Source organism: Akebia trifoliata, chromosome 3, assembly GCF_017979445.1.
Source record: "Akebia trifoliata isolate Shusen 1 chromosome 3, ASM1797944v1, whole genome shotgun sequence".
Classification (NCBI taxonomy): domain Eukaryota; kingdom Viridiplantae; phylum Streptophyta; class Magnoliopsida; order Ranunculales; family Lardizabalaceae; genus Akebia; species Akebia trifoliata.
In genome coordinates, this window is record NC_141377.1 from 48,904,452 (window position 1) to 48,919,493 (window position 15,042).

At 34.5% G+C, this 15,042-nt stretch overlaps 1 protein-coding gene across 1 annotated transcript; it reads right to left on the minus strand.

Annotated features, from left to right (window-relative positions):
* Nucleotides 1-7,067: 7,067 nt before the first annotated feature.
* On the minus strand, nt 7,068-9,253 carry LOC147407594 (Pentatricopeptide repeat (PPR) superfamily protein). Its single transcript, XM_086436235.1, has one exon. It carries the CDS (start codon nt 9,033-9,035, stop codon nt 7,284-7,286), a length of 1,752 nt encoding a protein of 583 aa, XP_086292361.1. The 5' UTR covers nt 9,036-9,253; the 3' UTR covers nt 7,068-7,283.
* Between the last annotated feature and the right edge of the window lie 5,789 nt (nt 9,254-15,042).

A 15,042-nucleotide genomic window follows, 5' to 3' on the forward strand; every position in this document is an offset into this window, starting at 1 on the left:
AAAGTCCTACGTGCAACAGGTTGAGTCAAGGGTCAACTGAACTTGTAGGGTGATCTCAAAAAATTCATAATTTCATAAGGTTTCGAACACTTGACCGACTCTTCCTCATGAGTCAGCTCGCCACTAGGCCAACCCCATGGGGTTCAATGTATCTATTGATTCAATGTATGATATAAACAACAGAAAAAGAATTACTAACAGAAAAGATTTGTAGAAATGTAAAATGTTTTGAAATTAATGTGTCATATTATGTGCCTTGCATGATGTGTAAGAACAAAAAAAAGAGAAACTTGCTAAAGGTTATTTGTTTGGTTTAGTGTATCATACAAATAATAAAAATAGATAAATGGAAAATGATTTAATACATTTTAAAATATTTTAAAATTAATTACCATATATATTATGCATAATTGTATGATGACTAATGATAAATCGATGCGGCAAAACATACATGGTCTATACGCGGCTAACGTGGTAAGGGCACAGAACCGATCCTTTTCCTTGTGTATCCCAAATAAAACATCTATGATTTTGTGTCCTTGCCACATCAGTCACGTACAGATCGCAAATGTTTTTTCTCGTTGATTTATCATACCTCTTGTATGATATGTTGTAGAGAACAAAAGAGGAAAGTTATCTACTCTTTCATGTTTTGTTCTGAGTATGATACAAAGAAAAGAAAACTGATTACCAGTAGAAAATAATTCAACAAGTTGCAAAATCTTTTAAAATTAAGGTGTCATATTAGTTATGTGCCTTTTTATCATTTGTGGAGAACATAAAAATGGAAACTTTTTGAATCTCATATATTTGTTTCAATGTATGATACAAACAAAATAAAATAGGCATTAATAATAAAAAAAGATATGACAAGGTACGAAATCCATTGAAATTAATGTATCATATTTCTTGTCTTAAAATTTAATGGTAAAATTTTTCCATACAAACCACCCCACTCCTAGGGTTGTAACATCAAGCATTGTATCAGGGAGGACTTTGTTCATCTCTCTTCAATATGTTAGTCATTTCTTGTTATTTTGGGTTCAAGATGCGGTTTCACTTGTCTATGTAAATCTAAATCGTTGTTCCTAGCATTTCAAATTTCTGAGGCAAGTTCGTTATCACTTGGTGGAAAGCTGTAGCTTGAAGTCATTAGCTGAAATGAACAAATATTTTAATTTATTTTTCTTTTCAAAATTCAAAATATATAGAACTGGATTAGTTTGGGCTTCATGCCACCCTAGAACTAAGGAATGCCTTTCTCAATGTGTTCTTTTAGTTCTTCATCTCTTCCCACGTGCTATGAGATTGAAGATTGTAGACATTATTATTATGAAGGAGAAGAAATTAAAGTGGTGCATTCTTGGCCTATTTCCTTATTATTTTATAGAAATCCTTGAGATCCAAAATTAATGTCTCGAGATTTAATGATATTCATTGACAGACACATATGGGTGCGTGTTCTCCTACTTGACCTAAACGGTCATACTCTATATTTGTACTACAATTGGGGCGCTGCTTGTGTTATATATAGTCTCATTTTGTACAAATCTCCACAGCTTAAAGCGTTCAAATTAATGTGACAAGCCTATCTTGGGAGGCCTGTAATTGTAATATATATATATATATTTCAGCAAGCAATTTAAAATAAGATATATTAAATTTTACGGATTTAATTGCATTAATGATTGTGAACTTTTCATAATGTATATCCGTTGTTTTGGATAGCTGTTCATTTAACAGCTTAACTCCTAATTTCACTAACAATAACTATGGGTTTCGTATGTGGGTGGTAGGGGAATTGAAATGTTCGATGAGACAGTCAAGGCTTTTACTTGATGTGCATGTCGACCAGTGAACCAATAATGACAAATTACTGAAACATCTTCAAAAGCTATGTATGAGAAATAAAATCGTGATTTTCTGACTCTCCTGTCTAACATACTCCCTCTACTCTCCCTTCATAGCATGTGATAGAATCGTAGATTTTCTTTTCTCGGGATGCACAACTGCACATCCTCATAAATATATGCAGTCGTGTATCTCAAGAAAGAAAATCTATTATTCTGTCACATGCCACGTTAGAGAGTATATCAGAGGGGGGAGTGAGAAAATCATTATTCTTAGAAATATGTATTAAACATGATTTTAAATCTCGTCCGAGACGACTTGGTCTCGTTCATGGATGAGACGTTAAAACGAGTTTTAAAACCATGGTACTAGAAAAAATGCACGTGCTATGGACATGAATTCACATGTGACAAATTACATAAGTCTTATATAAACTTTTTTCCCATATCTATGCTTTGCCCGGTACATAGATTAACACACGCTATTTAAAATCAAAACTAACATTTTCGTACCTAAGAATTTTCTCATAATACACTAATAAAAATCATATAGTACAAGATAAAAAAAATACCATCAATCAAAGAGAATCATCTAATGACAACTTAATGTTGATGCTTTGCCATACTCTTCTAAATTTCTTTCTACTGAAGATAAAAATATCATACCAAATATTCTCTTCTAAAGTGAGAATTCTACCATCACCCTAGTCATTTATTTTATTTTATTTTATTGGGGTGTATTAAATAATTATAATTTAATTATAAAAAAAGAAAAAAAATCGTTGGAGCAAAAGGACACAATATTGAAAAGAAAAGAAAAAATAAAAACCATAACATCAACATACTATCATAAAATCCACATTAAATAATTTTCCTGAACTAAATCACACACAACCGTAAGGTTATAAAAATTACCATAGGCCTACAAAAAATGGGTTTTTATTATTTATTTAATTTGTTTTTTCAAAAAAATGCATTTAAAAAACGTAAAAACGATTCTTTATAACAAAGTCAAGTTTTTCTCATTGTTTTAATCGTTGGAGGTGCAAAACACATTTTAAACGAGACTTAAAAAAAAAAAAAAAATTGTTACTATGGTTATGATTGCAATTTATTTGAATTTGTTTTGGGGTCTATTTATTATTAGAGATGGTCTTGAGATATGGTTGCCCCTAAGCCGTATTATCATCCCAAATCCAGAACTATCGTAACCAGGATTGTGATCCTCTGTAGTACAACTGTTTACATAGAGCAAATCAACAAATCAGGGAAAAATAATAATAATAATTAAATTTGAAAGTTCCATTCACCAAGCCTCCGATCAAGTCCAAAACCTTTTTTTTTTCCGAATCTGATCTAGAAAATCAATCTTAGAGGCCTAATATATATATATATATATATATATATATTCCCAATGTGACACTATCTCAACCGTCCAAAATATACTATACGTACGTTACTACAGAAAATAAGTAGTACAAAAGATCCACTCCCCCCTTACATGCATAAAGGTTCCATGAAAGACCTAATTACTCTTAATACTCCTCACACAGTTATCTGGTCATTCTTTTCACGTTTTGTAAATCATTATTTTGGACTATACATTGTGTGAATTCCAATTTTTCTAAACCCATTATTTATGAAAGTATTGAAGCTCCTATACCTTGTTTCACTTCCAGAGCAATATTGAATATTATATTAAATTAGAAGAATCTACTTATGACTTGTGGAATTTCTATGAAGAAGAAAATTATTTTGAATAAATTTTGTGTCAAGTCTAGGGCCGGCAAAGATCCGAAATATACCCGATGTCCTAACCGATCCAATCTAAAAAAATATGAAACATCGTATTTTTGGTTCGGGTTCGAATTGGAATCTTAGATCCAAAACAATTTCGGACTGGATTCAATCTTACCCCAATCCGATCTGAAAAAAAATCCTATCCGAACATATTTTATTATTCTTAATTTCATATGAATACATATAGATTAAATGTTTTAGTCTTTTTTATTTTCGTTTATATTTGTGGTTGGAAAGAAGAATATTTTAAATTTTATATGATTTTATATATTTTTTTTAATTTTGTGAACATTGAACATTTGAAAATAAGGCACATGTTCAAATCTGATCAGTTTTGGATTAAGGATGAAATGAAATGGATCGGATTCGGTTCACATATTCATTAATCCATTTTGGATCGGATCGGGTACACGTTGAAAAAAAATTGGATCAATATTGGATTGGTACTGATCCGATACCGAACTGATCTGTTGCCAGCCCTAGTCAAGTCTAAGACTGTGTATTTGACTGGATTAAGAGGGATGAAGCTGGGTTACACCGTTATAGATACCAATTATATCGGGCCAAATCTTAAGCCAGGACTATATAAAATGAGTCGTGATTTTTGGACTCGGTTTTTTTTATTTGGCTAAACATGGCAAGTGCACAAAACCATAAAATAACACCCATTTCTTCTACGTTTGAGAGCATAGATCAGATTTTTTTTATTTTTTAAATTCACAAAAAGGTTTTGAAAATAAATGGTCACTGAACTCTTAAATATAAATAGTGTGGATTTAATATTTTATTGATGTGGCGATATATCAGCCGTCCAAAACTACTGCAGGATATTCAAGATAAAAAGCATCACAAAGGATCCGCTGCCCTCAATAGATACAATTCCGTTTTTATTTCCTATCTTGGCGCAATTTAGCACATGGATTGGGCAAGAGGGCTAGACATCGGGCTTACAACACTCGTACCAAGCCCAATATTGGTAATGAATGGGCTTTAATCTTGTCCAACTCGTTAGTAACATATTGGGGCTTATTTTTCATGCCTATATTGGATTGGAATGGCATTCTCTTTGGATTAAAATGTCCAGCTTAACTCCAGTATTGGACTCCACCGAGAGTTCTCCAACACATCATCACGCAGAGCTGTTTTATTAAATTACCCATATTTTTTTTTACAATAGTTTTAATTAATGGTTTGACCAGGTCAACAAAAGTCAAGGGTTAGATCTCATCTTGCATTTCGCAGGGGTAGCACCCCTACATGGGGGATTTACTAAATTACTCGAATTTTAATTATGTATGAACCCTTTCCATGAATGCATGTGCATTTGCACATGCCACTTTCTAGTTGTATATAAACACTAAGCAAGGGCTTCCAAACACATGGTAAGCCATGGTAATAATATAACAAAAGAAATTCTATGATTCATTTAATTATGTATATATAATTGATTTTCATCAGTTTATAGAATAAACTTCTTTGCGTTTTTTTATGTGTTTTTTTCACTATAACTCTTTTAGGAGGTCCAGAGACAGTACAAATCAAACGATGCCTCTAATTCTTTTGATGAACCGAACCATCACCCAAAATTCTAAGGCAGTGTTTCCTTATATATAACAAATAATTAAATGGATCTGCATCATAATTCGTCATAAAATTTAGAATGGCAGGAGTTTTTGGTGGAGATACAAATAAAAATAAAAATTACTCAATACAGTGATGGGGTGACCCACATGGGTTGTTCAACAATTATCCTAGACTTCTTCATCTGGCATGGAAATTGTTGTACACTTTCGCCCTCCAAGTCAAGCATGCCTAGATCATGACCACCTGCTTTGCCATTTGTGTATATAAGTCACCCGATAAACTCCAAATAATCGTCAGTAAAGTAGATGCAATTAGCTTTACATCCGGGAAACTCCTTCGCATAGAGAGACAATGAACAATTATCACCCGAGAACAACATGTAGTCTCCTAAGCTTTTCATCTTGACCCATTTCTAAGTCTCATGGTATAGCTTGAAAACTTTGAAGACTAATGTTTCATAGAAATCACCATCCTCATATTTAACAATAGGATCTACCTTTTGCCTATAGATCAGCAAGAGCTCCCCCAAGAATTCCACTAAAAATTTCTTGTCCAATGCACAACACAAATTTTCTGGTAGTGTGATTGTAATTATTTTTGGAGAAATTGCCCAAGTGATTAATAGGTGCAGGCTTTAGACTCGGTATCATAGATGCCTAAGCTGGTTCTAATTATTAAGATTTTACCAATGCTTCTCATAGGTGGAAAAAGAGAGATGGATAATTCAATCATGTGGTCACCTATGCCTTTAATCCGAGCCCAATTCAAACAGTTCTGGTCTAACATTAAAATTTACAACCCCAACGCTTGATCTGTTCTGATTTATTATCGCATTGAATATTATTGTATTCTAAAACCCCGATCCATAAGTAAAATTATCTAATCAAACCGGATTTCACAGCCAGGTGCCTAGTAACCCAGAAAGAGTTGATACAAAGCCACGGTTGATCCTCTTCATTGTTTTCCATTGCAGCATCTAATCATCACGTTAGAAATGGACTCAAAAGATTTGAAGAAAGTCTCAGACCCTGGATAAGCCAGGATTTGAAGCCATTAGAAATAAAAGGAATACAATTCAATGGCAAAGACAAACCATCATATCACAGCTTTCATGGATCAGCAAGTTCAAATTGATTATCAACAAGATTCTCTAGTAACCCTACCAATTTATCTTAGTTCACTACTACTTTCGGAAGATTGATATTCCACCTAGATGGACGAGTTCAGGATGAATATGATGCAGAATACTTGAAGTGGAAAGTCTAATGGAGTTCCCCAATTTTTCCTAGCTAATACTCTTCAAATAAATATAAAACAGAGAGAGAAATTAGGGATTCTACAGAATACAGGCATAGGCAACCACTTATTACAGACCTCCAGGAACTGCGTTAGGATCAAGGTTAAAGAAATAAGATCAAATTTTGTATGACCCCTCCATCACCTCCAATACACCTGACACGTGAGAAGGGTGACATGTGTGCCCCGTGGGATTAGTCAGGTGCTCTAAGAGGCCCGGATCCCAATGTATTTAAAAGAGAGGGTTAATTTCTCCCCGAAGGTTTGCCTCGATCTCTATTTGTAACAATCACAAAAAACCTCCTTCAATCTTCACTCTTAGACTAATTTAGGTTGGGAAGTTCAAAAATAAAAATAAAAAACTGAGAAAACAATCAAACTTGTTAATTAGCAATCATGAATGCAAAGATGCTAGCTCCACAATAATTTGAAACAGTATGCCAATATTATGAGTACCTAAATTGCTCGGAATGCATGAAGAGGGATATAATTATAAGACATTAAAAAGAACAGTAACATAAAAGTAACTATAAGACATTAACTGAAGCTTATCAAGCGTATCTATTTCCAAAATTGATGTGCTAAGTAGAACAAGTAAATGATGCATTTCTCAAGATACAATTTGCAATTCTGGGTTTTAACATTATATCATAAACAAAATTGTGATGATTCAATCTAACACAATACCAACGATAGTGAAAATGAAAAGATTTCCTCGTCCAATTCATTGCTGCAAAGCAAGCAAACTCCATACTATAAAGGGCGAGCGACAAATCCCCTATCCACCATCTTTTCTACGAGTTCCTCGTGCTTCTTTAACTGCCCTGCCTTTCTCAGCTGTTGTAAAACCATCTCATAGACTGGCAAAGTCGGCTTTAAACACTTCTCTTCAATCATTTCCCTAAATAACTTATAGGCTTGGCTCCAATGCCCAATCCCACAAAACATTGAAATCAAAACCCGATAAGTGTTCACATTTGGCTCAACCTCAGTCTCATCCATTTCCTTCTTCAGCTTAAGAACCATGTCCGCCGACTTCGATTCAGCAAACATCCGCATCAACACATTGTATGTCACTGTGTTTGGCTTGCAATTCATCTCCTTCATCCTAGCATACATCCTATGAGCACCATTAACGTCCTGGAGGTTCAAAATGCACTTAAAGATTGGGTTGAACGTGGATGCATTCGGGTTACACCCTTTCTTCCCCATCTGATTGAGGACCTTAACAGCTCCATCAAGATTCTTGTCTCGACAGTGACACTCAATAAGGAAGTTGTAGGTGATTGTGTCTGGGGGGCAAGAAAGCATCTTCATCTGGTTAAAAACCTGCATGACCTTCTCCGTCCTCCCAGCCTTCACATGGACCCTCATCAGGTTATTAAAAGTAATCGAGTTTGGTGTGCATCCCACATCAATCATCTCAGAAAATACATCATGGGCTCGATTTATCTGTCCACTTCTACACAAGGCGTCGATCACAATACTGAAAGTATAAACATTGGGTTGAATTCCAGCTTCCTTCATTTCCCTGAAGACCCTCTCAGCCTCCAAAATATTACCAGCTCGGCACCACCCATGGACCAAGCTAGTGAGGACAACCACATCGGGTTCGAATTTATGCTTCAAGCTATCAAAGAAAGATTGAGCTTCAGTTGCTCTTCTCTTCTTACAGAGAATACTAATCACAACAGAAAATGCAACCCTATCAGGCTTGCACCCATAATCCTCCATTCGATTAAATGCATGAACAGCCTCCGTGGCCAATCCTGCCCGCACATATCTACGAACCAAAATTGAGAACGTCTCAAGTGGAATTTCTACGTTTCGGCTCTTCATCGAATCGATTAAATGCCAAGCAACATCGAAATGTCGCACCTTTCCAGCAAGACTAATCATCTCGTTGTAGGGTTCGGGAGATTGTTGGAATTCAGGAAGGTCAGAGGCCCAATTGAAGAAAGCTAGGGCTTGCAGGAAGGGAATTCCATGGCGGACAGCGCCGCATTTCTCGATTACGTGTTGTACGATTGCAGGGGATATGGTTTCTTTGGTGGAGATTCGGGAGAAGTCGAAGTTGAGATTGGGGATGGTGAAATTAGGGCTTCGAGGTGCAGGGTTAAGATTAGGGTTAGGGCTTTTGCGGTGGTGATCTTTGATTAAGGCATGGAATTTTTCAGCAATTAGGGCTTCTGTTGGGGATATTTTGATTTCATCACTAGTGTTATTGTTCTCATTTTCGTCTTCTTGAAGATCGAAATCAGAAGTTGAAGAAGAAGAAGAAGGACAAGAGTAGGTCTTGAAGCATTTTTCAGCAATTAGGGCTTCTGTTGGGGATATTTTGATGTCAACACTAGTGTTATTGTTCTCATTTTCGTCTTCTTGAAGATCGAGATCAGAAACTGAAGATGAAGAAGGACAAGAGTAGGGCTTGAAGCTACGTCGAGAGAGAGGGGAGAGAGACTGCAGAGAGAGGGATAGTCGTACCTTTGATTTGAAGAAGGCCATGGCGTCTCTGCAACAGTGGTTACTGAGAGTCGAAAATGTGGGGGTATGATATCTAGTACTCAAAATAACACTCGAAGTAGCACTGTGTGTAGACAACCATCGATTTTCCTCGATGAACTACGCAACGCATATCTAAAAAAAAACATCAGTTGTTTTCTTCAACTCAAGTACACCCCTCGGTTCACTTCCGAGTGTCACTCAACAACATATTTCTTTGGAGAAGGAAAAAAAGAAAATTAGGTTTTCTCATGAGTAGAGATATCAATGGGCTAGATTTTGAACCGATCCAGCCCACTATGGACAGTGTTTGGGTTTTATTATTAAGTCCATTTAACTAAGCCCGTTTAATAATAAATTTGGATGTTAAATATAGGCCCGTTGGGCGGTACGGCCATATTAAACATAATATATAAGTTTTATTATAAATTAATAACGATGCCCTTACCTTGTAGTGTCTTTGAAAATGGGTCTAGCCCGGCCCGACCCTCTAATGGACTGAATGTAGGTGTAGGTGGAACGGACTTGAACTAAGGTTTTATTTATTAATCTCGACTTGGCCCGATGTTTAGATGGTTGGGTTAGGGCCTAATTTTTTTTTGCCTAAAAAGATCCGACCCAGCCCGGTCCATTGACAGCCCTACTTATGAAAAATTTACCTGTCAGACCTAATTGTTACATTTTTATTACAAATGCTCCTTTAGAGTTCTGACAACTCCAAGGGACCCTTATGTTATGAAATTTGTTACCCACCACACCTCACTTTATCAAGTTTGTCATGGAGTGGCTATCCACATCATAAAATTCAAATTTATGAGAATTACTTGTTATGATTTGAAGTCAAGTATCGCAAAGACAAAATTCTAAGAACTCAAGAAAAAAAGAATAATAATTTTCATTTGTTGAATTTTAGTTTTAAATTTGGGAGTTCAATGGCCATCCATTTTCAACACATAAGATCAAGCTCAAAAAGGTTTCTTTTTTCTTTTTTTTGAAATACGAGTTTTTCCTTAAAATCTGGAAGACATTGTTGTTGGATTGCTAATTTGATAATCCATGTGAGCCCAAGGACCCTTAGTAAGATTTCAAATCTTACTAAGATAGTCATGATAGGCTGGTTCATAAAGTAATGTTTGTTCAAGTAACAAGCTTGATAAAATTGAGTTTTTCTAATAAAATTGCACCAAATAGGTCTGCCCTGTAAATCTCTCTTTTGTCTTATTAGCTGCCCCTAATTTTAGTTGGAAATTTACATGCACAAATTTCTTATAGCACAAGTTTCAAGTCTATGTACCAAGTTAAAAAAGACAATTAAATAAGAGAGTTGCTATTACCACACCAACCGTGTGCAATTTTTTGGGGATTTTATCTAGGAATTGTGGTGGCATTAGTAAAGTTGGTGTGGTAATAGTAACTCTCTTAAATAATTGGTGAAATGACAAAATTGATCATAACAAAACAAAAATTATATTCCAACTTTAGATAAGTTTAATTATTTAATTGGTAGAAAGATATTGAAATTTTCCATTGTGACTGTTCATTTTGGAGAGTGGGATAAATAATGTGTTGGAGACACATTTTGGATTTGACTCATTAAAATAATAGTAGAGACGGGATGGGCAGTACGATTAAGAGAGTGTTGGAGTTGCTCTAAACATGATTAAATTTAAGTCCGACTTCATGTGGCCTGACCACTTCAAAACCTCTGATCTTAATTTAAATAAGTTTTTCGTGGAATTTTTTTTTTTTAAATTGATTTATGCTCCAAATCTAGATGATTTGAGTGTTATTAATTTCAAAGTGACCCAATTAATTTTGTAGAAAAATCATTGCAGTGAATTGCAAGAAAAATGAACTACAAAGGATTTGTTCCATCCAAAATCTTGGAGGAATTCCTCCTATTACCTGGTAGTCTTTATATATTTAAAAATGTAAATGTACTTTGGTTCTTTTTGAACTTTTTAGATGTCTCCTTATTTTTCAAATTGGTGATATACCCCCTTGACCCTTGTCTTCTCTTGTATACTAATTAAAAGTAACCTTAATGTCGTCATTACCATCTACCAAATCTGTTACAAATCGAATCTTTTTAAACTAGTTCAAAAAAAAACTATCGAATCTCCATTACAGTGTTTGATACTTACCTACCAAATGAAGTTTCTTCATTATTATTATTATTATTTTGAGATTTTCTAATAATCTCTGAGCGATAGTTGAGTTTTTTACAATTATTTATAGTCTACTTTGTAAGATCTAGAGGTGTTACTTCTTATATCACAAAATCCTTCATTAATAAAACCTTATGCAAATAAAAATAAGAAGATGAGAGAGAATGAAGCGAAAGGAGGAAAAGAAGAGAGAGGGAGAGAGAAACGAATGTGATTTAGTAGGGATGGTGGATGCAAAGAGTAAACAAAAAAATAGCCGTGTTGGAATGACCTCAAGATTGATGTCATCATTTCACACTTACCTTACATGGAGGTCCACCCAGTAGGGATGGTGGTTGCAAAGAGTAAACAAAAAAGAGTTGTTATAATATGACACTCTCTTTGACACACACCCCCAACATAGAATCATAGATCAATTGCCTCATCTACGATTTTGTGATGGGGGCATGTGTCGGGAGGGGAGGGGAGGGGAGGGGAGGGAGAAAATCATTACACAAACAAAAAAGAGTCGTGTTGGAGTGACCTCATTTCACACTTTTCTGACATAGAGGTGTGTACATACTTTAGATATTTTCACTCGTATCTCGATGAAAACATCTATACTTGATACACACCTTCGTGTAGAGAAACTGCAAAATGAGTTCAATCTTTGAGGTCACTCAGCATTATTAAAAAAAAAAAAAAACACACACACACACGTTGGTTTGGAGTGAGTGATAGGTATGTAGAGACTAGAGGCGTTCTAGGGAGACAAAAAAGTAATTAGGTACAGATAAAGCCCAAACAGTGAGTCATAGGGTTCTCATGGAGATTTCCATCCACTATCTATTGAGCAGAGCACTCTCATTACCTAACTATATTTTTTAATATAATTAATACAAGATATTAGCATTAGTCAAGTTCAAATTCAAATCTCAAATATTATTTTGAACCAATAATTCAGTACCTCTACCTGCTTTAACCATAGCGTTAGCGTTATGATCAGAGAGGAGAAAGCTGTGTCTTTTGGGATCATCAGCAGTATTTCTTAGTACGATTTTCTTTTTCTTTTTTAAATATTTTGGAATCTCTAACAATTTCATCCAATCTCGACCCTTTGTTAGATGGAGGGCCTCCCACCGTCCCACGTTCTTCTGTCCCACTAAGCTCAATCGACAGTTAACTTCATATAATCTCTGTTTTCCGGTTTTCGGACACAAAAAAGACAACAAATAAATAAACAAAATAAAAAAGAAACTCGAAATCAATCACCAAACAACTATGTACAAAATCCTAAATCGTACCTAAGAGTCAAATATAAATTCTAACAATCGCCGTTACCGTCACCGTTAAATTCAACGTCACGATTCTTTGATTCTTTCACCGGAAAATGCTCCAAATACTCCTTCAATCGCTCGAATTATTGTCGGAAAAATATGTTGATTGATGAACCCGAGGCATCCATCGATCTGATTCCTGACACACTCGCCGGAATATCTGACCCTTAACCGTTCAAATAAACACTCGTCTTTAGATCTTGGCGATATCGACATCGGCTGCAAATATGCCCTTGCAGCCTCTTTGACCAATCGATTTTTTATTGGAATCTCGAGGGTATTAGGATTTGACGACGATGGCGGCGGCAAGAGATCCCTTAAGCTTGTGTAAGTCATAGTCTCAAAACAGACAAGTTCGAGTTGACCGTTAGATAACGGAGATAATTCGACGGTAGATATGAGCATAGAAGATGATGTTGCATTTCTCCGTTGGAAAGAATACGGAGCTCCGTTAATTTCCATGGTTACTTGTGCAACCATTAGAGAGGGCTTGTAGTATTTTAGGGTTTAAAAAATGAATTAAACAGTGGAATTCGCTAAAATTTTGCCTAATCAGACCAAAAAATAGAAGGTATAATTAGAACGGATACGGAAGCTTTGGCTCTAAAATGGAAACTTTTAATTCACAAAAATCGATGATGGGGTCATGGAGGAGAACAGCAGCAAAAGAGGGGGGACATTGGAGGCGTTTTAATATTACAAAGAATCTTTTACTCGGCACACCCCAAAGAGACTTTTCTCAAAACGTGCGCAACGTGTGTCAAAAATCCAGTTTCGGAAATTGTTAATTGTGCAATGATTTTCTGACACACGTACTTGTCACAAAATCATAAATACTTACCTCAGGATACGTATAATCAAAAAAAAAATTTTATGCATCTCAAGGCAAATGATCTATGATCCTGTGATGGTGATTTGTATTGTAAATGACGTCATAAATTATCAATGATTTCACTAATAATTTATCAACTAATTAGTAGATTATAAAAATGACGAAGTCACTTTAAAATCATGTTTTGAAAAATAAAAGGACTAGTGTACTAAAATTAGAATTCCGTTTTACATTGCTCACGAAATAAAGAATCACCCAAGTCCCAAGTGTTATTTACTTAAGAGTCATATCGGAGTGACTTTGAGATTGACCTCAAGTTACATTTTACTGATGCCGAAGTGTGTAAAACCCAAATGCTATTTACTTAGAATCATGTTAAGGTAGCCTCAGGACTGTAACTCATATCTATACATTCTTGAGGTCACTCCAGAATGACTCATTTACTCACACTTTGCTAGTGTGGTTGTGTGCACACAATCATATATGTTTTTTTACTCATATCTCGATGAAAAGTATCTATGATTCTTTACACACCTTCACATTGGCAAAGTGTGCATTAAGGTCACTTCAGCATTATTCTTTACTCAGTTCTCCACCTTTAATTTGAGAAAACTCTTACCAACCCTAATTATTTCCATTTTTTTTTTCTTTCAATTTTCATTATTCACAAAATCATTGATTTTTAAATGAATAAAGTCACATAATGTCTAACACCATTTTTAATGTCGTTAAAATAAAATGCACCTCATACAAAATCCGAAGAGGTTTATTTGATAAATAATGACAGTTTATGTTGATACCCAATTTCTACTTATTACATTGTAATTATTTATCGTACTCAATTAAAAGATTTACACATGCCATTCAGAATGAGAAGTTACATTTTCATCAAAATTTTCTCATAATACAATAATAAAAATTGCACAAGATGAGAAAGCCACAAAACACCATTATGCACAACAATCCATTAGAAGGACACATGTCAATAGTCATCTATTCAACCTCTTGACATCGATGTCATGTATGATTTCCACTCTTTGATTACTCTCTACCAAAGAGAAGGAAATTTCTAGGTCGAATGTTCACTCCTAAAGCAATAGAATGTCATTTTCATCATACTAATTTTTTTAGATTTTCTTAACTTAGTTGGGGTTTAATAAGTAAAAGTTGGGATGCCAAACTATTCAAATAGTACATCAAGATAATTATAGTTTCCAAAAATGTTGAACACAAAAAGCATCCTCACCACTAAGGTTGAGTCATTTGTATATTGAAAACTATAAATCAAGACATGTTATCTTCTCTTTCTCGCTCACTCTCTTTTTTTTTTTCATTTTTTATTATTTATAGGCTCAAAACAACATAGAAAAATAAAAGTCAACAATTTTACAATTATTAATAATCTAAGGATAAAATAGTGGGATAAAATATAATCTTGTTGCACCTTTCTCATTTTTATTTTTGAAAAAGTTATTCTAAAATATAAAAGCATGATGGTTGTAACCCTTGTTAGCAATCTCCCATTTTATTCTTGAAAAATTTACAAATTTTTTATTTTTTTCAATGATAATATTATTCTTCGGATTATTGAACTATTCTGAATAATTCACGGATTTTAAGTTTGAAAATAATATAACATGATTTTTACGAATTTTTATAAAAGTCAGTGGAAAAAAATACCACTATAACTTGTT